This window comes from Clavelina lepadiformis, chromosome 4 (assembly GCF_947623445.1).
Source record: "Clavelina lepadiformis chromosome 4, kaClaLepa1.1, whole genome shotgun sequence".
NCBI lineage: Eukaryota > Metazoa > Chordata > Ascidiacea > Aplousobranchia > Clavelinidae > Clavelina > Clavelina lepadiformis.
The window spans coordinates 1590724-1617652 of NC_135243.1; the positions used below are offsets into that span (position 1 = coordinate 1590724).

Sequence of the window (26929 nt, forward strand, 5' to 3'; positions counted from 1 at the left end):
TTATAGTTTTGTTAATCATTGGTTACAAGATAGAGGCATCATTCTAGGCGGATGCTTTTGCCAACAAGCCATAGCACCAGTCTCATTAGATTTGAGCAGATATAGACAATTTGGAGCTGAACTCTACAAAGCAAATAGCGATGATAAAAACCTACTTATAACGCTTGGGCAGAAATATGATGGTAAAAATATTGACACAAAACAAATTTCTTTCTTACAACAAATTTTATTTCCACAAAACTCACTCTGGATATTTCAAAACACAAAAAATCAGCAAATCTAAAATATTACAGCAAATTCACCATTTAACATAATGCAGTGAATATTTATTTGAATAAAACATGTCTAACAATTGCCTACAATTATGACATCACTATAAGTTTATGTACAAATATAAGTCACTTTTATCAATGAATTTGAAAATCTGTAGATGGCTCATCGGGTTGAGTGACCGCTCGATGCCGCGGAAGTCCGCTACTCGAATCCCGGCCACGACGCAATTCCTTTTATAGAAGTGAATCGTTGTGAGAAAGGAATTTTAAAAAAGAAATCTGTTTAAAATTGAAACCTACTTACCATTATTACGTCAGCAGTGCTTGGGTGGAGTGAGATAGACGCGATTACGATCGTCGTAATCCTCATTATCAACCCAACCAACATCCAAAACATTTCCAATGTCTTCCTCTCGCTTTCCGAGTTTTCGGTGGTCTGATAAGAATACAGACCTTTAAAGCATGAACATTTAAATAGGAAACTGCATAAGATTATATATATGTTTATAAAGCGGAACAGTTGCAGAACGCACATGTTGTTTTCCTCAGCAACTACGGCATATTAAACAAACATTAATGGTCCATTAAATACATCATTGTATAAACTAACCTGCTTTATTTGTCTCCAAACCATTCGTGAATTGTTGTTGTTCATTGGGATGATCTATGGAACAGGTAAAAAAGAGTTATGCATCGTTGAAAGGAAAAATGTCCTTAGGAATCATTTTGGTTTTGGTTCCAAACCCAAACAAATACAAGCCATAACAGTGCCAAAATGCAAAAGCCTTGACTAAAACTTTAAATCGATCCATTTTATCGGTGTTGTGCACAGCTGCAATCTGTTATGAAACGGTAGTATGATAATAATAACAGCAGTTTGCTTTTAACAAAAATTTGGTTTAGCAAACAAAAGCTGTGATGAAAAATCGAACACGCAATAATTACAAAAGGTGTCAGCAGTTTTGCAAAATTTCGAATTGTTAATACTTCTGGAAGTAGCAGCAGATAAAAGCCTAAAAACTAACAGTAAATGAAATAAAAAGAACTAATAACTAATAATAACAACTTCACTTATTTTTTTAATTATAAAATGTTGTGATAGTTCCTATTTTAAATTATGAGTTTAATTACCTATTTCTTGGATAAGCTTGTCAAAGTTATCCTCAAACGATTCTTTGCTAAAATCGTAGTAGAGTTTTGCCGACACCAAAAGAGCTTTTGATAAAAATTGTAAAAATATAAATGTTAATTTGTGGTGAAAGCTGGCGATAAAAATCAATTCAGTAAAGAATATCGAAAAGTAAAAATAGAAACAAACATTAACATAACCCTACATAAATGATTGGTTAGAGGAAGAGCAGAATATATAGCACTCTTAAAGTTAACATTGATTTATCCCCACAAGCTTTCGTATTCTTGAGTTTGCGTCTTCTGGTGTAACAATTATGATGAATAATGAAAATAACAATACTAAATATAATGTTACCATTCAAACCTTAAGCAACATCCCATTTTGTGACGTAGAAATCAATTTAAAAAAATCAACGAGTCATAGGCATAAAAATGCGTTGAACACAACCAAGCACAAATCAAAAGTATAATAAAAATGCATACCTGTCCAGCCATCCATTTTATAATTGTCATGGGTGATAATGGGTATTATACGTTTTCTCTTGTCAGCGGCAAGTTTGCCTTCCCTTTTGCAGTTTTCACTGAGTTTATAATTTTCGGACAGAAACATGAGGACCAAGTAAGCGTTGTCAACAGCTTCATACATTTTGTCATAAATGTCTCCTCTCATCTCGTTTTTATCAATCCACACTTTGTAACCAGCGGCAGAGAGTTCATCGGATATCTGCAAAAGTGCGAAAAATTTAAACTAGATTGTTAAGTTAAGTTTGTGAGTTGCTAATTTGCAACTCTTCTGCTTTCGTAATCTTTATAAAACCAACAAACGGTTTCGGTTATTAGCAATTTGCAAAATAACTCTAAGGCGAAAACGGAACAGCGCACTTTATAACATCCACGTCATTTAAGTAATATTTTTGCTGATATTTAGGATATGTTTATGAAATAAAACTTTCTTCTTGACCCTAGCACAAATATTTAAGTTGAGAGTGATTTTTTGATAATTGATTCTATTAATATTTCGTGTATTTCGTTAAAACATGTATACTGAGATCATAAAATATATTTACAAACCTTATGAGCGAGATCCTTTGAATCATTCCAGTTATAGCTGATCATTATATGCTGGTTGCCTTTGTTGTTATCCTGGTGTTGACTGGTCCCAGGTCCACAAGGTGAATTTGTTGCTTGTGGATTATTAGTTTCTGAAATAAGATGTAACATTTAAGCAAAGATGCATTGCTCTTGCGCCGCTGTTGGAGAATAGAAACACGAAGCACTTAGTTAGAAGGCGACACATGTAAAATAGTTCAGGAAGTGATTAGCTTTTAACTCGCACGCAATATATGAATTGAAGCATCTATCAATAATCACAACAAAGAACTTTGCAATCACTGAAAACTAACTCCAGCCAAATTGTATGATATCACACACATTTCCACCGACATTGCTTGATTTTGCACGATATCTGATAATGAAACATTATTGAGATATAATTAAACCTATGAATTATGTTGAATACAATGTTTTGTAGCAGAAATAAATAATTTTGAACCAAATTTAACGTTTGAAAGTGTGCTTTAGTCATCAGGTGAAGATAAAATGTTTTTAGATTTTTTTAACGTAAACTAATCTTTTTTCTAGGTTATTCTTAACTTTTTTTTTATTTTATTTAAAACATATAACATTCCTGAACATTCAACATTTAAAACATTCCTGTTTACAATATTTGAAAAAAACTGTATCAAACAGAACTTTGGTAGACTTTGACCTGAGTGATAATATTAAATCTACGTATAGGCTTAACTCGAGTAACATTTTTAAACCGATGTATAAAGAAAACTTTAAAAAGGTGCAATGTTGAACACTTCCAAAACATACCTGCAGATGAAGTCGTTGGTAGATTGGCTATTGAGGGACTGGTACTTGGTGCTGCCGTTTGTGAATTTGATGCTGAAATTGGTTGTTTAGGTTGCCTAAAACCGGTTTGCTCTAAGAAATGGACACATTATATAAAGCATGAAGCTTTAGTTTCAAGCAACAAATAATAACTTGCAAATAAAAGTTCATATAATTTTAAACAGTTGATTTTAGCATCTTCAAGAAAATTTGCAAATATACCAGATATTGTAAAGATGGACAATTACAAGCCAAAACAAGCGCAGCACACAATAATGATGACTGTAACAATGGTTTAAGCGTGTCAGATCATTTAGCATTTAGATGCATTAGATGTAGGCAAAAAATATTAGCTTGGAAATATATAATAATGATATTCAGAAGCTGCAATAAAATAAAGATTGAAGGTGTCTAAATTCAATTTATTGAAACCAGTTTACAGAAAATAGAAATAAGCACAATGAATGTTTGCAAAAGTAAAACAAATTCAAAAACATTAAACTTTATTTTAAAGATAATTTTTAATTGTACATTATTGCATTTTCTAAAAACATAAGTGATACATTTTAAATAAATTCAAACAGAAATTATACGTATCGAATATACACCTTGTCTTTCGAATTTTAATTAACTGTAGAATTTGTAACTTATTTAAACAAAACATGATTAACACAAACAGTATAGACCGCTTTTATGTCTATAATCTAATCATTACTTGTAGAAGGTATCTCAGTGTTCAAAACATTGGATTGGTTGGTCATTTCTGAGATGTCTGTGTGGGGCTCAACCTGTGGATTTGCTTCGATCGGTTGCTTTGGATGGGTTGGATCAGGTGGATCTAGAAATGAAAATGTCAGCATATCTTACCATTCGTACAAATGAAATAACTAACATATGAAATAGAAACACAAATAAAATCTAGGCAAACAGTCCGCAGGTTGGCAGATAATACAAAAGCGGCATATTTGAATCAGATTTTAAACAAACGTTAAAACATCGAATATGCACCTTGTGTTTGGGTGTTTGATTGAGGTGGATCAAAGGGATTATTTGCCGACTCCTGCTGCTCAATGCTTGGTTTACTTGGTTCAAATCTTTTTGCAGAATCTTAGTAAAAATATGGTAAGCTCAATGAGAAAGAAAAACAATGTGATACTGTTACCGGCCTTTTCTTATGCTGGTTCGAATAGACCTGCAGTTAAACTGTAGAATTGTATTTGATAAAATAAAGGGTAAAAACAGGCACGTCTGCTCACAGCTCAGGCAACGGTAAACTGACACGTTCGCCAACTAGCAAGGCGCAATTACAAACATCAGCGCCTCTAGCCGAAGGCAGAAACACAAGGCACGTCAAACGAGCACAAAACACGTAACAATACCATAAAGAAAGACAAGAAGAGTTTTACGAGGAAAGGTTGTACGGTCTTATAATAATCACCTAAAGGATTTATTTGTTTCTCTTTAACTTGTGTTGGTTTTATATTTTTCAAGTTCCTGATATCTTTTTGCTTATATTCTCTGTTGTCTTGGTATCGTCTTTGATCGTGATGTTGGTATTGTCTTTCATCGTGGTGATAAATTTTAGGAGCATAATTAATCATGACTGGCCCTGTGTAACGACAAAAGTTAAGATTTTCATCTATAAAAAGGCATCACAATAATATGGAAAAATAGTTTTATAAATGCAACTAATAAGCTTTAAGTATTTAAAATCAATTGTGTGCCTACGTATTCAGCAAAACATTTTAATAAAACTCACCAACTCTGCTTTCAGCCACTTTGCTTGCAAGCTCAATCAATCCTGGATCCATTCTACTTAAAGCAATCTGAGAAGCTTCAGCATTTTCCATTGTTTGTAAGACTTGATTTCCTGCATCTGCAGACTCTGGATCTAAAGCAAAGAACAAAGAAAAAAATTTATTTTCTATTAAATTTAAAGGAAAACACCAAAAAGTTTATTATTTATTACAGCAAAGTACAAAGACTTTATCGTTTTAATCCCAAATTACTCACCATGAGGCATCCCCGCTTGCATTACCACAGCACGTGATGTTCCAGGTTGTTCATCACTTTCACCGGATGAGCTCTCTTCATTGTCATCAGGTTGTACAAGTTGAGGTTTATCTTCGGTCAATCTTTGCTCTTCTGGCTTCGACATACTTCAACGTTGCAGTAATTATCTTAGCTTATGTTTTATACCTGGTCAAAATTGTTGATGACGTGAAAGTTTTCCAAAAAATAAAAAAGACGTAAGCAGGATGTTTACGAAAAGTAATTAACCGGAAAATGTAAACTGTTTTAATAGATGTCCAGATCACATTGTTTTACACATCCTAACTCAGGATGGCCTTCTACAGTATTTGCCAGAATTGAATTCCAGAGCTGTTTTTTGTCTGCCAGAATTCCTGGAGCAGCCTGGTTGTCGTTGCCTGGCAGCTCTCAGAGTTCTTAAAGCAGGGTTGTTTCCAGCCGAAAATCTTGGAGCAACTTCATGCCCGCCTAAGTTGTGTTCCGGTGAAGCCTCGTTTCCGCCAAAGCTCCAAACCATAAATCGGACCGAAACCGAAACAAAACCATTGCCAACGGAAATTCAAAGCCGCTTCTTCTCTGCCGGATTTCCAAAACTGCCTCATTGCTGCTGGAGTACAAGAGCTGTTTCATTGCCTTCGGAGTTTCAGCGCCGCGGCGTTGCTGCCGGCATTCGAGAGCCGCCACCCTGCCGTCAGAGTTGCAGAGCAATCCTCTTGCCGCCGGAGACCTGGAAACGCCTCGTTGTCGCCGGATTTCCAGAGCGATTTCCTTTCAGCCGTAGAATTCCAGCCGTTTCTTCGCCGTTTTGTGCCTTGGAGTAGTCTCTTTAAAGCCACGTCATTGACGATGAAACTTACTACGAAGCCATGACCGAACCACAGCTAGAATTAGGATTTTTCATTTGATCTGTGTAATTAGCTTGGCTGTGGGGTGTAAAACTATAACCACGAGATGCCTCCCCTGCCTAACAAATTCACGTTTGTGGACAAACCACAGTTAAGGACTCAGTGAATGCTGCACTGTAATCGTGACGTATGTTATTGTAGTGTCCTTCAATTTTGTTATTGCACTGACTTAGTTAAGTGGTATTACGGCTGCAAGTAGCCGCGAATTAAACTGTTCCCTTTTGTCGCTGGTTAATTTGGTATTGCTCAATTTAATCATTTCCTGTTTCATAAAAACCAGTTTTATATTAACATCTGTATAAGTCGACAGAGTGAGGAGGTTACGTACAGGGAGGGGGCTATGAAGTACGTTTGATGAGTTAATATTCGTACACAAGGAGGAGAAATTGCCAGCAGAGTTGGGTTCAGGGGCAGTCTCGTTTCCGCCAGATATCCAAGCGCACCCCTGTCGACAACGGAAATAAGCTCGTTTCCGGCGGATTTCGGAGCGATTTCTTTGCCGCCAGATTCCTCCAGCCGACTCGTTACTGCCGGGAGTCCAGATCCGAGAAACAAAGAAACAACTAAAATCAGCATTTTTGCGCTTAAAAAGGGAAAGTGTCCTGGGTGGGAAAAGCCATGAGCGCCGAGCTTGTTTGCTTACGTTGATATATGGCGAGTTATCTCCTGGATACTTTATTGCGTCCTGGCACCTTATTACGCTGAGCAAACAACGCTTGAAGATAACTCGGCAATTTAACTTACACTTTTCATTGCTTTCGTGCTCAGTAAAAAATAAAATATAAATTTCATCTCTCCAGTTAATAAGCCATCTTATTTAGCAATCAATGCATTTAAAATCTCATTTACTTTAAGTGAATCAAAAGTCATCTCTGCATTTCAATCACCGCTAGATGGAGAGATGGAGCAACGACACAGACTTTTGAATTTGTCAGCCAAGCCCGTCAAAGTAGCAACATAGCCTGGTGTCCGTAGAAACCGTGAGTTTTGTGACTAATCTTTTATCTTGCGTTTGTTTCTGTTCGTAGATGCCATCGGTCATGATTCGAGATAAAATATCGAAGGCAAAGACAAGAGTATCAATGAACTTCGATTCAACATGCATCCTAGGCTACCAACAGCGTTGAGCTTTCCCACGAGCTGCGATTAGATTAAGTCCAACCTGTTCAATTGCCCAATCAAAGTGTGCGGGATTTTGTTTAGATGCTAAAAGCGCTCCGCGATAGTTGTTATTTCAAGAAAATATAAGTTGAAAACAAGAAACGGCTGAATCTTATTGTTGCTGGTGGTTTTGCAGACGTTTGACACGATCAATCAATCATATGCCTGTTAAAATGAATACTGGGTACTTTGCGACATCGTATGGTTTGTACGCATGGGAGACGGTTTTCCACTCTTTCCATGTTTTGTTTGATGTGTCACGTTCCAGAGCTTTGCACTGTGCGCTGTATCCAAGAGTTCACCTTCACACGCTGCCGTGTATTTTACTTTGATCGCATAATCGCCACAAGCAGGTCTCCCGTTACACTGATGATCCTGTCAACGATGCAAGTAATATTGTCATCATGCCGAGCTTTTCACAGCGAATTATTTCAAACACGACCGCACCGGTAATTTGAGAAAATTCGAGTAAAAGCTGCTCTTTGGGGGAAAGAGTTCTGGGTGGGAAAAGTCATAATTGTATTTCCGTGCTTTAATTGTATTTCATAGAACCAGCGTAACACAGCGACATTGCTTTTACTTCACACTGAGGTGAAAAGTTCAAGTGTCGTTAAACTGCAAAATGCGTTTTTTAACTTTTTTGTTAAGTAGTTGTTATTGCGTTGTGGTTTTGAGAAATTAAACGTATAATGAATTTCTATAGAAAATCCAAATCCAGCAACGCAGTCGACCGAATCACTTGAAATGGCGGAGTTGTTTATAGTGAGCACATACCGTGATCGCGTTTTAGTCATTTCAATGCGGAAGGAAATCAAGCTTGCTTATCCGTCTGGATTTCAGCGCATGCGCAGAGACATGTCTGCGCAACTGCAACACGAATGTAAAATCAACCACAGCCTTGACGCAAACGGCACTTAAGCAACACAACCAAATATGGGGTTTAACAAAACAGGCTTAATAGCTTTCATTTTCAATATCTTTCACATAACACAGACTTAAGCGGAAAGTAGGCGCGTATGTGAATATATATAGCGGATATAATTTTAAATAAGATAATCTTTTGTTGACTGAGACAGACAATAGCGATTATGACATAAAATCTGCGATGGTACGTTTCCCGCCAATTTGTTATTATGAATGCGGTGATCAGGAGGATTTCCCTAATAGAAAGAACAACGCAAAACGTCACATTCTCAATAACTGCACAACTGATCTTTAACTGCCGCTGATACAAATTTCTCTCCAGCCACGCAAGCTCTTATTTCCTAACCACAACGTAATACCGCAGGCAACCTGCTACACATGGTATCGGAGTTGATTATTTTTAGTTCATAAATTTATCCATAGATATATATATATATAAATTTAGGGCGATTTTGCTAACTCGAAAGGTTACTGGGTCGATGAAAGCATCTCGACTGGAAACACCGAGTTCTAAGATCGCGCAACACGAGTATTATTTAAGATCACGCAAGTTCAATAACAAGAGGATAGAGATGGCCGGAATCTGTGGTCAAAACCTGACAAGGTCTGGACCATCGAGGCCGCATGGACCATCAAACACGACAGAACTTCAACCAACCACGCCGTTTCAACAAATTAAATTGCGGCCACTTTCCCGAAGACGTCGAATCATGGTGTAATTTAGTCCTATGTAAGCTGGACATGTGTCATGTTATGACGCAACTGCAACGATATATTTTAGTCCTTGAGACACTGACACACTCGCAACTGCAATCGCAGCTAGGTCTCCAAGCTCATGACGGCGCTGAGGGTTTTGACAAACTAATGCATTCAACTACACAGAACTTCGAGGAGCGCACAGACAACACAGACATGTGAATGGAAGATTTATCGCTCGTTGACTTAAAACCTTCCCAGTTTATGCGGGAATTATTGCGCGCCAATGGTGAGGAAAATCTCATGCCTCAAGCCGTGTTTGAACGTTTGACGTATTTGCAATAAAATCCTTACTACTGCTGTATGCATGTTGCCATTGTGACATCATGTGTTCAGCGTGTTGTTGTTTTTCAGCTCAACTCAGCTCAAATCATCATCAACGTTCATCAGCAACGGAGTCAAAAGTAAAAAAGGCAAAAAAATTGTAATCAAACTATTAAAGCCTTTGATTTTATATCATTCAAAAACATTAATACAGCTCCCGTTATCGTCACAACACATTTACATAACTGCATATTTGTTTAAAGAGGAAACCGACCATAAATAGAAGTATGGTCTTTTTTATATTTATATTTTAATTTCGGATTTAGTGGCCAAGCTACTTGTCAACAACATCACACCATATTCAATGTTAAATACAGACTCTACAACTGACTAAGTAAAACCGTGTGAAATTGACCGCGAACAAACCAACCGGGGACAACTGACCGTGACGTAAATTGACCTAGAACCAACTGACCGGAATCAAAATTGACCGGGAAATAAATTGACCGTGCAAGTGCTGAATTATTGTGTTTAAGTTGATGGTAGTATATTATGTGTAAAGTAAATATTTGTTTGTAATAAATATTTGGCTGGGATTGAAGCTGATGCGCGACTAGATATAACACAAAGAAACTGGAAGCACATGGTTAGCAAGCAGGTCACGGTTCACAAATGATATAAATCATTATCACTTAAATCATATAATTTGAATAAAAACCAATGCTAATTTGATTTTGGACTACTTATTTCATACAATTGTACGGTTAAAATACGTCATACTTATTTAGTCCGGATGAATTAAAAGGTTTCTCCATAATAAGAGTCAGCAATAGGAACTTCCGCGTATGACGTCATGCAATACGGAATTTGACCTTTTGCTGCAAACTTAGTATAAGCAAAACTTTGTTACGCGGAAATCACGTCGGAGGTCTTGTGTGTTGGTTTGATGTTGTTGAAAAAGCTAAACACTTGATGCTTTTGACTAAATACTAAATACACACAATGATGCATCAATCGGGCAATGTGCCAATGTTGAAGTAAATTAACTTGATAGTAGACCATATTTTTGATAAAATAGTTTTTGATAGTTTTGATAAAGAATTGAACCAAAACCGATGTGTATTTAGAGATACAAGGTTCAAATAAAATATTTCCAATCAAACAGAATCGTTTGCATGATATTTGCAGTGATTCTATATAGGCTCATACACCAAGTACGCCACATCTGGCGCAAGGTGTTATACGTCATATATCATGAAAAGCCATTCAGAAGCAGAACGTTTTTTAGAAACAACATCACACCACATTCAGTGTTGAATGAAGACCCTACAACCAAGTGAGTGAAAGAGTTAATTAAATTAAATCACTACGTTAAAACATTAAAAAAGTTTGGACATTTTTAAACTTAAATGTTTTATCAAATAAAACAAAGTTTTGAGCTTTTTCTGTTAAGTGCTTAAGATCATATTAAGATTAAATAAGCGTTGGGTTATTTTGCTTGTACTGGTAAAGCTAATACAGTATTTGATACACGCCACATTACAGCAACATTATTAATACGCTAATTTCAGGTGATAGCAACATGATATAGCTAAGTAATAACCAAAACATTTACCTGTTCTTCAAGATGCAAACGTTGAACATGCAAATGGTATTAATATAAATCTGCTATATTGCTAGTATTAATCATACACCTAACTTAAAACCTGCAAAATAAAACAAATGGCATTAACGTAGCGTTTATTTTTCGCCATTGTCATAGCATATTAGCAACAGTTTTTAAACGTCAACTCTCAGCAAATAGCCGAGCGCTTTTCCTGGCGGTAGGAGAAACAGTCTTTGCAGCTTCAGCAATTTTTGTTAAAAACCAGCAATCAGCTTAACCTTAAAATAATAAGACGATAGAAAATTGCCGACGTCATATCGTGAATAGACACATGGTGAGCTATAATCGCTTCACTTCAAATAAACGGTGTAATAATAAGCGATGCTTCGTTTTAATTCTCATTTTGCTGCCTCAAGTTTAGAAACAATTAACATCGCTGCATCAACAAAACGGTTGCGCATTTTTTATGTTGATTAAAGATTCATTTCTCTGTTGAAATTATAACTAACTTTTAAAAGCAGCAATGCAACGCACTGATAAATAATCGAAACCAGAAAACAAGAAGTCATACAAAATGTGGTTTGGCGTTTTGGCAGCTGACTGCGCGAAGCCATGAAGTGATTAAAAATCACGTCTAATCAAGAAACATGCTTTCGATCCACCTTGATTAACTTATCGCGGTATTTGAGATGATATTGTCACAAAGTTCAACAGCACAAAAACTTTAAAAAGAATTAGCTTTTAAACATTTAAATTAAATTCTGATAATTCTCGCAACATATAAAGTCGAGTTGATAAATGCGAGCATTTAAAAATTTTAACAACGTTAAATGCGCTTATGCGAGTCCTTGCTCATCTATTCTGTGGACTCGAGTCGACTAGTTGAGTCGTAATCGAGTCCAACTTAGCTAAGAAGGTGACGTGACTTAAATGAAGCATATGACTGACTCGACTTGACACTTGAATTAAAAAATACGCCAAAAGATTTCTTGTCTTCAAATTATAAAAGAAATTAACCTCAAGCCGCTCACTCCAAGTTATTCCACTGTCTACGTCACAATACATCGCTTTGAATTAAGTTGAAACTTTAAATTCTTTCAATGCATTTGCTTCATGTAAAGACAATAACGAGTTGTTTATAAGAAGCCTTGCTTAATGAACAACATTTTTGCAGCGAATTTCTTACAATGAATGTTTGTTTAACGTTTAAGCTACTTCCTCGTTTTTGCGTCATCTCTTTTTAAAGCAAGTGTCGTTAACACAATGGTTCTATAACAACTATACAATTAATGACGATGAACTTTGTATATATGACGTCACAATGACGATCCCGTTACGAAATCGCACACAAGGAAGTTGAAACTTCCACTTGTCTTAACATTTCGCCTCCTCCTTTATACCGCCATTTTGTTTCACCATCACGGTGCACAAGTTTTATGCAAAGCAACAAACAATTCCTGACAAACTTCTCATAGAAATGTTAAACAAATTTTTATTCGTTTATATCTCAACGCTTTGGCGGTTGGCACAGAATCAATAAACAGTTGTAATTCACAGCCTACAATTTGCGCATATGCTTATAAGTATGCAGATTAAGCGTTATAGTTTGCATGAAGTCTAAATAACGTTCCAGCATGTCCTGCTCATGATCAGATAAATGTAAATAAAAATATCGCTTTTAGCTTATTTATACGTCACCTACCGTCCTCTACCTGTCACTTATCGTTGATGTAACTTGGCCTTTAATTTGCCTCAATCTGGCACTGATATAACTTACAGGAAAAACTGAACCTAAATTTTTCACAGCGGCAAGCTTAAATTTTACACAGTTTGCGTCAATCTTTGTAGTTTTTAGACCCTTTCTTTATCAAAAGAATAAATAACACAAAGTAAACTATAAACATTATTTTCACTTTAGCGAGTTATAATGACAAGCAAATAATTAATTTAAGTCGCGATTGATTTCAGTTGAAATATTGTGACGTTGATTAACAGCTTTCAAGGTCTCACTTGGGGTAGCGCTTGCCTCTTTGACACTTTGATACTTGGCAACTTTTCATAGTTTACGTCACTTCCGTGTGACGACCAATTCTTAAAATTTCTCTCATGATTACAAAGAGATATGCAAAGTGATGATATGTTTTTGCAAAATAAACTTGTAAATTAGTTATTGACGGTGATGTGTCCTCACATCGTTTGCTTCCGTCACATCAACCAGTGTGAACAACAGTCGTCGATTTGCCCAGATGCTTAAAAGTATGCAGATTATGCTTCAAAAAATTTATGAGTTGATAATAACATTCAAACTTGCATTATGATGATTGTTGATTGATGATGATGTGATGTGAACAGAGGAATGTGAGTGAAGAGAGTGCCTAGTTAAGACAATTTGGCGTTCACCGCAAATTAAACTACGAAGACCAAAGTAAAAATAAGACAATAAAATAAATGAAATTACTGAAAAGATCTAATTGCTTCATTTTCTTTAACAAATACGCTGCTTTCTTATACCTTGCATAGACTTTGAATTATGTCCCAGAATTTTCAATAGTTTGCAGAAATTTTTCAGAAGTTGGTTTTACGGCATAATCATATCATATAGCATTTACCCTTCCGAACTTGGCACTATAGTTTATAAGAGGAACTTGACCAAAGTTTAACCTGGTAAGTTTAATTTTTAATCACGATTTTAGGCACAATTTATCAACAGTTTTGATCGTAAAAAAATTAAGTCAAATGATTTTATATGCAAAATAATTTTCGAATTGGTCAGTTTTGTTTTCAGCAAAATCTATCAGTTAAAGCTTTAGCGCCGCCAAAATACAAAGCATTTGACAACGTTGTATCCATCTATTAAAGTTTCGAGTGATTTCGTTGTCAATTTAACCTTCCATCCATTTGTGTCGATTATGATTATATCAACAACACCGTAAAACATCGACTTTGAAGTTCGAAGCCAGGAGAGTGATCACTTGGGTTGTTGCAGCTGAATGTGTGAGTCAGCGCCAGTTGACGAAGTATTCTGCGCAATTGTGGTGCATTGTTATTGTTTAATTTTATTACATTGTATTACATTGTCATCTTTTGTCGCAAAGTATCTTGTATTTCGTATCAATTGTGTGGCAAAGTACTCGCAGCAAATGTGCTTATTACAAATACGCAATTACAGTGAATACACTTATACGGCTTCAATCACACTTGGACCCGTTTTGATACCAAGTTCAAGTTCATCATCATCATCACTGAAATAAGGTAAAAATATGTTAAATAGTTTCATCAGCAAAGCAATAAGTTTTCCTATTTCTTCCATAATTAACTAAGTCGTTCTTGTTCTAACTTACGTCTCGCTTATGGATCGGCGGAGGATCACGAACCTAAACAATGAAAAAAAAATAACCGAAGCAGAATGAGTCAAACAAATACACATTTTAAGAAAGCAACAAAAAATAACGGAAGTGACGTTAGAAAGATGCGAAAGCCACGCCACTTTCCAGTTTTGAAGTAATAAACGTAAAAATGCTAAAACAAGGCTAGTTATCGCGGGTGCATTGTGACGTAAAGTCATTATTCTGCCGTCCTACTCCGTTTTTGGGGAGGGGGGGAATGAGCTTTATGGAGGCGCCAAAACATCTACATACAAGAAAGTCTTGGCAAGGTGGTAAAACGATAAAAATAACAAAAATAGTGAAAACTAATACTAAGACCCTGGCCTTAAGCGCATACTCCAAGTTTGGCGGTATATGATGATTCATGATAGATCACGGCGACTTATCAAAACTTTTTATTCATTAAAAGATTGTTTCGGAGTCAAGATGAACTTTTTTCATGTTGTAAAGACTTGTTGGGTGTTGTAAAGTGTTTTATGAAGGTGCCGAAACACTTTCATACCAAAAAGTCCTGGCAAAGTTATAAAATGACGAAAATGGCGAACGGCGAATGGTTCGAAGAGCAAAATATTTCTTCACGTTTCAATTCTCGATAATTGATTTCAACCGAATAATTGGGCATCCAATTAACACCTCGCTTTGGTACTACATTAAACGACAACATTAAATAATCGCTGCGGTGCATTGACATTAAACAGCTCACACATCAACCCCTAAACCAGTGGTCGGCAACCTTTTGCATGTCTCGGTCCAAATCTAAATTTGTAATGTTTTGGCCACACTTGTCTCCAGCGACCAAACCTTTTCTTGTGGCAGGGATTCGGAAGCAATAACGCTCTCAACCGCTTCCGCTGATTTACATATTTATTCCAAACCACCTTTTCAACAATTGCTCACTTTGTGTTTGTAATAACCTGATTAGTGATTAAAAGACACCCCGTTTTCTACCTTTTCTATCTCTAATTTTTTATTTTCTCTAATAGGGTTTTATGAGTTCATAATAATCGTGCATAAAACGGCTCAGTGGGTTCAACAACAAAGCTACAAAACTTTCTAAAATGTGACGGAATGCTTCCACTCTCACTAACGCGCGTGTCTGCAAACACACAAGCACTTATTACGTAATTTCATAGCATTCCCGTTTTGTCTGCATGTACAACTATTCAGAGGTTTATTACGTCATAAATCGTTTAAAATTCAAAGATTAAAATATAAAATTGCAAACGAGAAGGCGGAACTCTTTTAATAACTAACGAGATGTCTCGGGCCAGATGATTTTGCTTGTCGGCCGCATCTAGCCCGCGGGTTGCAGATTGCCGACTTTTGCCCTAAACAATAACCAGTCAGTGTAAATCTCACAACGAATGCACTTAACGCTTATCTGTGTTATTGCCATTGGACAATAAGAACGAGCGAACATGAAGATCTTGTGGGACTGCGAAATAAGAATTAAAATACTGAAATAAAAAATGTCTGACCATCGGAACTTGCAAAAGTCTAGCTCGGTAACTGGGGCTCGAGCGATGAGGAACCGTCGCCGGGTTTAAACCGTGCAAAGACTTTTCTCAGTCCGGAGATAAAGATTGTCACATCATATTGCGTTGGACCAGAAAAAAACAAGTTATGCAGCTGGGCTGTTGTAAAGTACGTTGTGAGCCAAGCCCTTTCTGTAGGTCAAACAATTTTGCGTCATAATCCAACAACACGCCTGTTCCATCGAGATGCATCACCAACACTGCATTATGGGGTTTAAACGAGAAAGGTGGATTACAATCGATGTTGTCATGTTTATCTAATTAAGTGATGTTAATATTTAAAAAATGCATCAACTTTTTAAATGAATGATTTTAATATACTCACAAACTTTTGACTTAAAGCCGAGAATTATTTCTATAAAACGGCCTCGGAATCTCTTGGTTGTTTTCGCATCATTATTCACGTATAAATGACGTCACAACCATCAAGGCAGCAGCCAGGGTTAAGTTTTTACGCAGAAAAATATATTAATTAGTCTCCGATTAGGCATATTGTTCAATGAAGTTAAGTATTTAAAAATGTTTTGGTCAATAATTCCAGAACAAGTACGGAGGCGAGTGTCTCATTTGCCCCAGTGTAGCTATAGTACGAGCTGGAGTGTAGGGCTGTAGGCCAGCCAGATGATTCATTTGCACAACTTAAGCGATATATTTGCATCGGTCACCTTTTTCGAACGAAGCATGAAGTTGCCGAACACACGATCATAATATCTTCATATTTGACACCGAAAAAAATCTTTTCAGATTAAGATGGGGAAAATACTTGGAATGGAGTTTATTGTCGTTACAACTTGTTTTATTTCTTAACAATGTCCTTTATTTATCAGTGATTTTGTCTCCACGTGACAATCTTATCATGCTTCTTCTTTTTTTAAACATTTTAAACTTGGCCTCTTTTTCGTGAAGATACTTTCGCAAAAGCACACATATTTATTCATTGCATTATTTATTGGTTTGTTTTTTGTCCGAAAGGCAAATGTTTATGTCCGGAACATGTCGGGATATCCCGCAAAGAAGCTCGATTCCTACAACTTTTGCTTTAAATACAACCACACGGTGTCTTGCTACATTTCAAAAACGATCAAGGGCGGCCGGGGAAGGCTTAGTAAATAAATAAATAGGAATTGTAAGTCTTAAATATCATGAATGCACTAAACCATCCACTATTGAACCTAATGAATAAGTTTCATAGTCTCTCGGTTGTTACAGCATTATAGAGCTTAAAATACCTGGGGGTCATTCCATGCTTCCAATAAATAACGAATTTCAGTATTTTCAATTAATTTAAGAAATACGATAAAAACATGTTGTTCCATGCTCGGATATAAAGAATCATAGTCGGGAAGCGTACGTCATATGACGTCAAAATTGGTTATATTTATCGAATGCAAAAATCCACTCGTTATCTGGGCGAAATATGTAGTTAGTAGCTGCTGACAGGGTCATCTGTAGCATACAGTGCGATCTCAGATGTTATTAAAACATGGCTTGCTGGTACCTATTTAAAAATTCAAGCAGTAGGATTTTAAATCAAATCATTCGTTCTATGTCTGATCCGAAGCCGGTCTGATAGAGCTGACACGTAGAGCATTGATGGAGTCTGTAAGATCTTTCACCCAGATTTTATCCACCATATTTCTCGTTATCTTTGGATCGCATGCTTCAGTTAAAATATTCTAGTTTCCTTTCACTAAATCTACCAAACAATCGGTTTCACTACAAATGCAACGTTTTCTGTTGCCGGCATTGATTGTCGTTTCCTGGTACTTTGTTAGACTGTTATGTTTGTTTCCAACTTATTACAACAACTTACTTTGTTTCCAACAACACAAATCTACTTTAAACAGCTTTAGTTTTTAAAATATTGCAACCGTTTTGTGACGACATAATAGGTGGCGTGATCTAACTTTTTTAGCTTATCAAACACGAAAGTTGTAATGAACAGAACAGGCATCACCTCTCCTCAGGCGCAGTCTAACTCTAAAGCTTGTTCTGCTGGTTCTTGGCTTAAAACGAGTTGGGAAACACTGACCTATACCAATACAATAGGCCTAGTTTGTAGTTAGGAGCTTGCGATATTCTGCTATTCAACAGCTGTTGTTATAATTAAGTGTCATCTAGGGATGTGCCGCGAGGAAGATTATTCGGGTTCGTGCGAACCCGAATATCGTGAAGGTCGACACGAACGAATCCCGAATCTATTCGTATTAGAACTGAACAATAAAATTTCCTCTAAAAGTTGTCAAATGTTGCTTCTAAAATGACGTAATCGATAAACAAATCGCTTTCTTTCGAAAAATAGTGTTTAAAAAACGATCGAAAAAGTAAAATCGCTAGAAAAACGACCTTCATTGTAAGAACTGCTGACTCTAGTTTAGCATTGTCGGGAAACTAGATCATCATTTCTTACAAAAGTCAGTAAATTTATAAGTAATATTGTATTCGGTTTCGCCATTGTTGGTATTCGCGTTCGCCATTGTTGGTATTCGCGTTCGCCCGAATCTTCCATAAAGGCGATATTCGGCGAATCTATTCGGGTTTGGGTTTGTATCGGCCCATCCCTAGTGTCATCTCGTGGTAAGTATTCAACTACCATAGTTTAGAATTAGATCATAACTTTATATATTAGACTATGACTGTTCACGCTTGCAGTAAATATTGGGCCAACATTACATTGGCGGTTCTCCATTGATGATTACGTCACGCGCTGTGCGTTTTTGTATCGCATACGTTGAAAATTCCCCCAATTTATGTTTCCTGTTTGAGCTATTTATATACTTTGTGCTGTGCAACTTGCTCGCACACAGATCAACATCCATGTTATTATGGCGCTTTTCATATCGAAACGTTACAACTGAATGATGTCTTCATTTTAGCTGTCTGGCTCCTGCAGAAGGTCGCTGGTGCTGCCCAGATAGCTCACAAATGAAAGCGTAGCTTCAGCGTTCGTTAAATCAAAAACTGTATCACGACCTTCTCGGTAACACGTTTATCTGAGACTGGTCCATCAAACCGTGTGAAAAACCACGGAAGGTCGCGAATTTATTGGTCCAACTTTATGCAAAAAAGTTTTTGGTGTGGAATGTTTCTGTGGCACTGACCGCCATTGTTTGGTTTTTAATGGAAAATTATTTCTATCAGTGCCGTCTTTTTAGTTATATTATTTCTAGAAATTGTTTGCTCTGCAGTTTTACGTCATAACTATAAGTCGAATGCCACATTATTCATTGGCGTTAATGACATTCTTCAACCACCTGGCTGAGCTTCAGTGGCCTGCCATGGTTTTAGAATCCAGTCCAATCTATTCTACCCGATCATTCTCAGGAAATCTGTATGTGTCAAATATATATACGTATGCTTATAATCTGCACTCAGTCATGTTGAGCATTATTGCCGTCATGCATGCGTTATATTTACTTGTACATGTTTATGGTTGCATTCTATGTCGGAAATGTTGAAAGAGACTTGCTGAGATTCCACAGAGTTGGCCAGAATGGCAAATACTTCGCCGACAATGTTCTTGTCGCTTTAACTGAGGAACGTGGCGGCCATGTCGAAGCGCTGAGCTCTCACGAGATGCTGAAGGATGAGGAAAGCTCGCTCGAACTCCGAGGATTCGATGTGGGATTGGGCGATGTGCGCGAAGTTGACGATCATGTGGTCGGTCGTTTTGTTGCTCACCATCACCGGGATCTGATCCAACGACACTTCATCCAAGATCATTTTCTAACACAAGTATTTTGCAAACCGATTGGCGCCATCTTGTGCCTGAGAAGTGGAGCACAACTTTGTCCACTTCAGTGATGAGCTTCTTGGAAAAAGTTGGGAAAATTACAAATTTTGCTGTTCAAATCACCATTTAAATATTATTCTTTTGAAAGCAAATAATTCTTCAGCAACTACACTGGAAAAAAGTGACTGTTATTAAGCCTAGTCAAAAATTTTTATCATTGTCTAATAAGACGCCGATTTCGTTGAAAAAACACTGCCCATTCTTTATTTTGGTCCACGTACCCATAAATCTGTCTAGGCCTACATACAGTATGCAACTCGTTTTTATGGCTGACTACGCACCACCGATGCACTGGAAACAATGTTGGTTAACTAAAACCCATTATACGATGTGATTGGCGTTTACTTCGTTATAAGTGTAAGACTAGTGGCTTAATATCAGTCGCGTTATGTAATATACTGAGCCACTTGACACAATCAGAGTTACTGACCTAATAGTTGCTGTTATCGCGATAAATATCACATCAATATTGAGATGGTGACATCTCGTCACTGTTTATAATCTTCCTTATCCCTGCAATGTCATATTTTTATGAGTTTTTATTTTTCTACTTAATGCAAGGTGCAACAAGGTCAAAACAACTTAGAAGTAATCCTGCGTAAGTACAACAGGCCGACATTTTTTTACAACTTTCATTAACGAATGAAAAATGAATTTATGACAAATAATAATTTCGTTGTTGTATTACTTGGCTTGAATTATTACACAACAAACACCTTTGCCATAAAGACCGGACTTTCTCTGGCTGTTCGTGTTACCATATGAGCGAAGTACAATGTTGATTGATAGTTGTTTTACTTCTCATTCGATGGTATATTTGAGCTCATGCAGAAGACTGGGGTGAGAATGCCATCGCAAGCGGACGTCAGCAAAGCCATCACCAAAGCCGAGATGGCCTGGAATTGTCGATGCAAAACCAGAGGCATCTCTGTCACGACTTCAAAGGTGGAAGCTTTGGTCGATCTCTCAGCTCCGCGATGAATGTCTTTGAAGTTCTCATACTGAAAGAGGAAATCTTTGACATCTTAGAAAAGCAAAAGAGGCAAATATTATGCATCCAAGACCCCGCCGAGTCTCGCTTTTCACCTTAACCGGCCATCATGAAAAGGTCGGGGTATAACTGCCAGTTTTTCGCTGCGCAAGAGAGTAAAATTCCCTGGAGAGTTTTTATTTCCACCTCAATAGGTTTATACCAAGTGTGTGTGCTCGCTAATGTTGCACAAAATTATAAATAATTATGCAACGTACGTAACCACGTAACGGAGCTCCTGTTACAAACGTTTGGTACAAATTATGTTATTTCGCAAACTACTTTTTGGTACATTTTATGCACACAAACCATCGTTAAATAGCTTTTTATCTGTATGAATTCTCTGCGTAAATGCTATTGAAATGCGACATCTGCACTCGGCTCTTTGCCCACTTTGCCGTTTTTCAAAGCCGGGCAACAGCAGAAAACGATGTTGGTGTCGTGACGTAATAACCGTCCTTTGATAACTATCGCTACAACCATAAACCGAGTATGAAAATATGGCAGTGTCGCTGCTAAGCTGTTAAAGTGATATCAGACTGCACAAAGCCCACGACAAATATCGCTTTCGTGTCTCATGCGAAAGTAGATCACATACGACGTCGACAAACTTACGATTCTCGATACAAACTCGGTTCGTTGTTGCCAGCTTGAAAACAAAGCCTTTATATCGAAACGCCAAAACAAGATTCTGACGTGCGGCTGCGCTTTGTGTTGCGTATTAAGTTGTTTAGCCTATTTTTCTTCGTTTTATTTTTTAATTAGTCTCAAAGCTGTAACTTTTTAGTCACTACATAAAATGATGTTCTTACAGCGAATAACCCCTAAAAGGGAGCGTGTTCGTGGTTCCGTTCCGACGACAATCACAGTTACAAGGTAGAGGCAGCATTCTAGGCGGATGCTTTAGCCTACAAGCCATAGCACCAGTCTCATTAGATTTGAGCAAAGATAGACAATTTAGAGCTGAACTCTACAAAGCGATAAGCGATGATAAAAACCTACTTATAACGTTTGGGCAGAAATATGACGCTGAAAATATTGACACAAAACCAATTTCTGTCTTACACCAAATTTTATTTCTACAAAACTCACTCTGGATATTTCAAATCACAAAAATCAGCAAATCTAAAATATTACAGCAAAGTCAACATAATGCAGTGAATATTTATTTGAATAAACATGTCAAACAATTATAATTATGACATCACTATTAGTTTATGTACAAATATAATTCAATTTTATCAATGAATTTGTAAGTCTGTAGATGGCGCATCTGGTTGAGCAATCGCTCGATGTCGCAGAAGTCCATGGTTCGAATACCGGCCACGACGCAATTTCTTTCATAAAAGTGAATCGATGTGTGGAAGGAATTTTTATAAAAATTGAATAAATAATGTATTTCTGTTTAAAAATGAAACCTACTTACCATTATTACGTCAGCAGTGATTGCGCGGAGTGAGTTTGACGTCACCAACACGAACTTTTAACTGCTATAAATTACCGTAAAAATTAGGTTAAAAATTGAATTTCTGTGCAAAGTTCAAGTTGACACAAACATGACAAGATATAAAGAATACCGAGCCATGAAGCTGGTCAAGGGCGAGTTGAATTTTTTGTTTCTCGCTCGAATTTGCGGAGAAATCATCTTCGAAGCAACGATCCATCCACAGATATTCTTCAATTTTAGTGAAAAATTCTGGTCCTGGAATGTCTTTGATTATGTTGCCATTGATGTCCAACGCTTTTACCTGCAGATGAAATGTTTGTAAACTACAACCTGGTGTATTGGTGAAGTTAATATATTACTACATACAAGTTAATATTACCATTAATTGGTTAATAACTAACCAGCTCCACGTGGTCAGATTTAGGCCTAGCCTACTGGTCCAACACAAATTCTTGGTTTTTGAATTAAATAGAAATAATTTTGAGCGGCCAATTAAAACCACTATCGAGTATTAGTTGTAGAAACAAATCCTGATAATAAGTTCGCAAAAATATTTTCAATTTTAATAAAAATTGAAACTTTTCTGTTGACCCAAAAATGAACCTGCTCATGCCAGGCTAAAACTGACTCAACAAAATTTTGTCATTTTTTTATTAAAAAGAAGGAATTTTAAGCGACCAAGTTTATCGCAGATTCCACATTCCTTGTAGATTCAAGTAATCGTTAAACCGTCGCAAAATTATTCTGCAATTTTATATAAATTAGCACAAAATATCCGACCTACACTGCCCAGTAATCTCAACAAACTGCCTTGAAAAATATATTCGTACTAGCGATTATGACGTCATTATAACAAAAGTAAACAATTGATTATGACGTCATATGCTGTTCTAAGCAAAAGATAAAAAGTTGAATAAATCGTCAAACCTTTCCAGGCATCTCAGATATCGCCGAAATTAATCTTTCCACATCACCAGGGGAGAAGCGTCTGCTCAGATCAAGCTTCTTCAGCTTATTTCGTTGTTTTCTTAAAACGTCACAAAAGATCGCGGCTTCCGATGATGACAATTTCAATCGATACAGATTCATCTCTGTTGGAAAGTGCAGTGACGCCATATTGAAGAGGTCCATGTCGCTGGATTCGTTTAATTCGCATAAAAGCGAAATATATCTGCGTTTGTGGTCATCTAAACAAACATATTAGTTAAATATTTACCGGTTGTAGTTCGCCGCGTTATAGAAATAAATTTAAGACGGAAATTTTTCATGTTTAGGTACAAAGTCAAGTTGAAAGCGAAAACTTAGTCTTAAAACTTAAAACTTAAAATAAAGAGGCTATCATGACATGTAGCCTATTTAGCCGGCAAATATTTTCACCAGAATTACCGGCAGCCTACTAAGCTAGTCTCTGTACACTAGCACTGGCAATATGTTTGCAATAGACATGTAAATTACAAAACTTACTTTTACTTGGCCTAGTAGGCTGCTGTACTAATCTACCAGTGATTATGTGGAAATATTTCCCGGCTAAATAGGCTACATGTCATTTCAATCAAGTTTCACAAAATATTATCACACAAATATTTTCACATCATCCCCAGTCTGCCAGCAGCCTTACTGTACTAGGCCAAGTAAAGATAAGTTTTGAAGTTCAACGTAAATATGTGTTCTGCTGCACATAATGCATGTCTATGGCAAATAATACATAACATGCACATGCAGTTTATTCAATTATTCGCAGATTTAGGACAAAGTCAGAAAATAAACTTACCATCCCAATCATCCCACTGCAGTTTCTCAAAATGTACCAGCTGTGACTTTAGTGCTTCTATCCAAATCCTCCTCTTCTCAGCAATATCTGGAAATAAATTATTATGAAGCTTAATACTGACAGGTGACAAATGTAGTCTAGGCCTAGACGAAATGGCTTGCAATGAAATGTAGGCTAGAATGCAGTGAATTGTACTAATTTTAAATATCGCACATTTTTTGTATATACTTGCTGTATACCACCAAATTTTCATTTTTCTGACTGAGTGGCTGCCATTTACTGAAGTTGCTTTTTTGGTTTACCAAACTGTGCGAATGGCTGCTCATAAAACAGACAATTACTTTGCCGATTACTACAGTTTGAAAACACTATTTTCATCCAAATTTGATAAACAGTAGTCTTCGAAATAGGCACAGTATATATATTGCTAAAAACAAAAAAATGGGTTGCAGTAATATTTTCAGACTGCATGTTAAGAGCAGTTGCTAGAGGAGCTTTTATTTTATAATGGTTATATATAACAAATAGAACGCATTGTTCTAAATAATAAGCAAACTGTGCATGAGACTGTTTTATTATAAAGTACATGGATCACGAACTGTCAGGGGTGGGCAGTCAGTACGTAGAAAGTACCGTCAGTAACGGTACTTAGCAAAAAATGTACCAAAGCAAAAAATGTTCCGGTATTTGGTAGTATTTCAAAAAAGTAGTTTAGTACTTTGCCAGTACTCGGTACCGAACTACTTTTCGTGCAGTGGATCATGTTACAAGTGGTTAATTCCATGATAATGTTACAAAGTAGCAAAAATTGAATCAACAAATTATACAAATAAATTTATGTTTATGTTAGAGTATACGCCTGGGCCTTTCTGAAAAAGACACTCTGAATTATTATACTTTTTGTATTTTATATATAAAAGCATTTGTGTATCTGGTATGAAGTCTTCATATAAAAATGTAAATTTCACCTCTTCTTATAACATAAATTATTTTCTAGTGCTTAGTACATAGGACAATTATTACTCTTTTTGCACATATTATGAAAGTAAGTGTTTGCAAAAAAACATCCGCCAAGTTCTACTCACCTTTCCCTGCATAAAAATTTAAGGTTAAAAAAAGACAAAAGCATTTGTCCCGTCAGTCACAAAAATAGCACATATAGTTTGATAAAAAATGCATTACTGATATTATTGTTTTTCTTTCCACATAGCTATCTTCTACATTAAGCAGGACATTCTCACAACTAAAAGCTTTTGGCATATATATCTTAACTTTAAATTTGTAGGTGAATTAAAACTGTCCCGTCAGTCACGTGACCGACGGGACAATTTTTGGTCTGAACAAACATGATTAAATTTACCAAATTTACTTTTCTGTGTTTGGACAAAACCATTTGTTAATTTGCACCAAATCCCAAAACTGAACAAAATGTGGCACCAGGGATGCACACTTTTTTGAATCAATTAAGCCATACGAAATTAGGTATGCTGTGCATTCGCTTGTGAATAATGAACAAATGGACTGTTTTTCATTTATTGGGTCAAATGAAGTGTTAGTTCAGTCAAAAGGAGGAAATGATAAAGATTTTGCTATTGGATCTTGGGTTAAAGTAAAATACTTAGCAGAAGACTTTTATGGGCTTGTAATAAATAAAATAGCTGGTGAATATAAAATACAAATCAGATACCTAAAAATACCAATAATAATACAATACAATAAAATACCTAAAAAAATCAGATAGTTCATCTTTAAGTTATAAACTAGAACCGGATCATGACACTGTTTGGTACACCAAAGATAACATTCTTAGTCAGATGAAAGATGTACCAATTCTTATAAATAGCCGAGGAATGTATAAAATAGTTTAGAACATATAAAAATCAGGTGCTAAAATATATTGTTATTTTAGTTTTAAAGTTTTCTAGCTTTGAGTTGTTTACGGCTGTTGTTTGGGTTTTATTTATGTTTACTAGTTCAGATGCATTTCTTCAAAAGTTTCAGGGCATTAATAATTTATTTGTAAGTTAATTTGCAAGTTAAAATGATTTTATGGACGACAATGTTATTTTTATACAGTGCTGTAGAAGTTTATTGTCATGTTTTTACAGCTTGCTATTTTGTTAGTTGTTTGAATTGTCAATTAGTATTTTCAATATTTTACTGCATGTCATGCAAAAAATTTGCTATTCAGATTAAAAAACTAATTAATTTTATTTAGTTTCAGTTGTTAAATTGAGTAGATGATTTTATTTAATACTTGATCCAAAAACTGTGAGTATCCTTTTATTACTTCAGATGTTGTCCCGTCGGTCACATACAAAACGTCCCGTCTGGCACGTACACAATACACTATAATCTTGTACTTAGTAATTGCAGCCAAAGTTCGAAATTAGTTTAAAGCACAGTTCGGGTCAACAATGAAATCTACAAGGAAACACCTTGATTTATCAAATAATGAGATAGAAATTTGTCATCAGTTACACTGTCCCAAAAACGCATGTTAATTTCTGTCCCGTCAGTCACGCTAACAAAATGTGGTTTTCAAAACTTTTACTATATTATTTTACAAAAATTTATGATACCATTTCATAACATGCAACTACCATTAACTGAAAACACATTTCCTTTTTTCCAACCTTATATAAAATTAATAATAATGCATTTATAATTTTAAAAATTCTATCTTTTGTCCCGTCAGTCACGCTGGAATTGACCAAGTGCAACTTTTGCTGATATTATGACCCCGCTAAAGGTTACTTCAGGTCAAAAACAATGTGAACTGACTCTATGCGACTTTATTAGACATTCGTAGATTAAAAAAGAGCAAAAAACACTAAAATTGAAATCAAGTTTCAATTAAAATGAAATTTTAAAAAGCAAACTTCTGAAAACCTTGAAGTAATCATTTTAGAAGTACCAAGCACTGGGACGAACTTAAATTTCTAGAAAAATGTAATTCAGTGCAGGGATTCTGTACTGTTCTCTTAAAGTACCGATGGTATCGGTACTGAATAAAGTACC

General features: G+C 36.1%; 1 protein-coding gene across 1 annotated transcript; it reads right to left on the reverse strand.

Moving 5' to 3' along the window:
• Positions 1-252: 252 nt before the first annotated feature.
• On the reverse strand, positions 253-5490 carry LOC143452368 (uncharacterized). Its single transcript, XM_076953311.1, has 12 exons — positions 5313-5490; positions 5059-5190; positions 4738-4908; positions 4308-4406; positions 4015-4137; positions 3282-3392; positions 2475-2605; positions 1887-2127; positions 1404-1487; positions 883-936; positions 577-708; positions 253-503 (listed from the first exon to the last, which is right to left on the reverse strand). The coding sequence occupies exons 1-11, from the start codon at positions 5455-5457 to the stop codon at positions 587-589; spliced, it is 1413 nt and encodes a 470-aa protein (XP_076809426.1). The 5' UTR covers positions 5458-5490; the 3' UTR covers positions 253-503; positions 577-586.
• Between the last annotated feature and the right edge of the window lie 21439 nt (positions 5491-26929).

Coding starts and splice junctions, on each gene's coding strand:
- LOC143452368 (XM_076953311.1), bottom strand. CDS start 5,457: ATGTCGAAGCCAGAAGAGCAAAGATTGACCGAAGATAAACCTCAACTT. Junction 4,909..5,058: donor AGTGGCTGAAAGCAGAGTTG/GTGAGTTTTATT, acceptor GTCGTTACACAG/GGCCAGTCATGATTAATTAT. Junction 2,128..2,474: donor CAAAGGATCTCGCTCATAAG/GTTTGTAAATAT, acceptor GCACTTTTGCAG/ATATCCGATGAACTCTCTGC.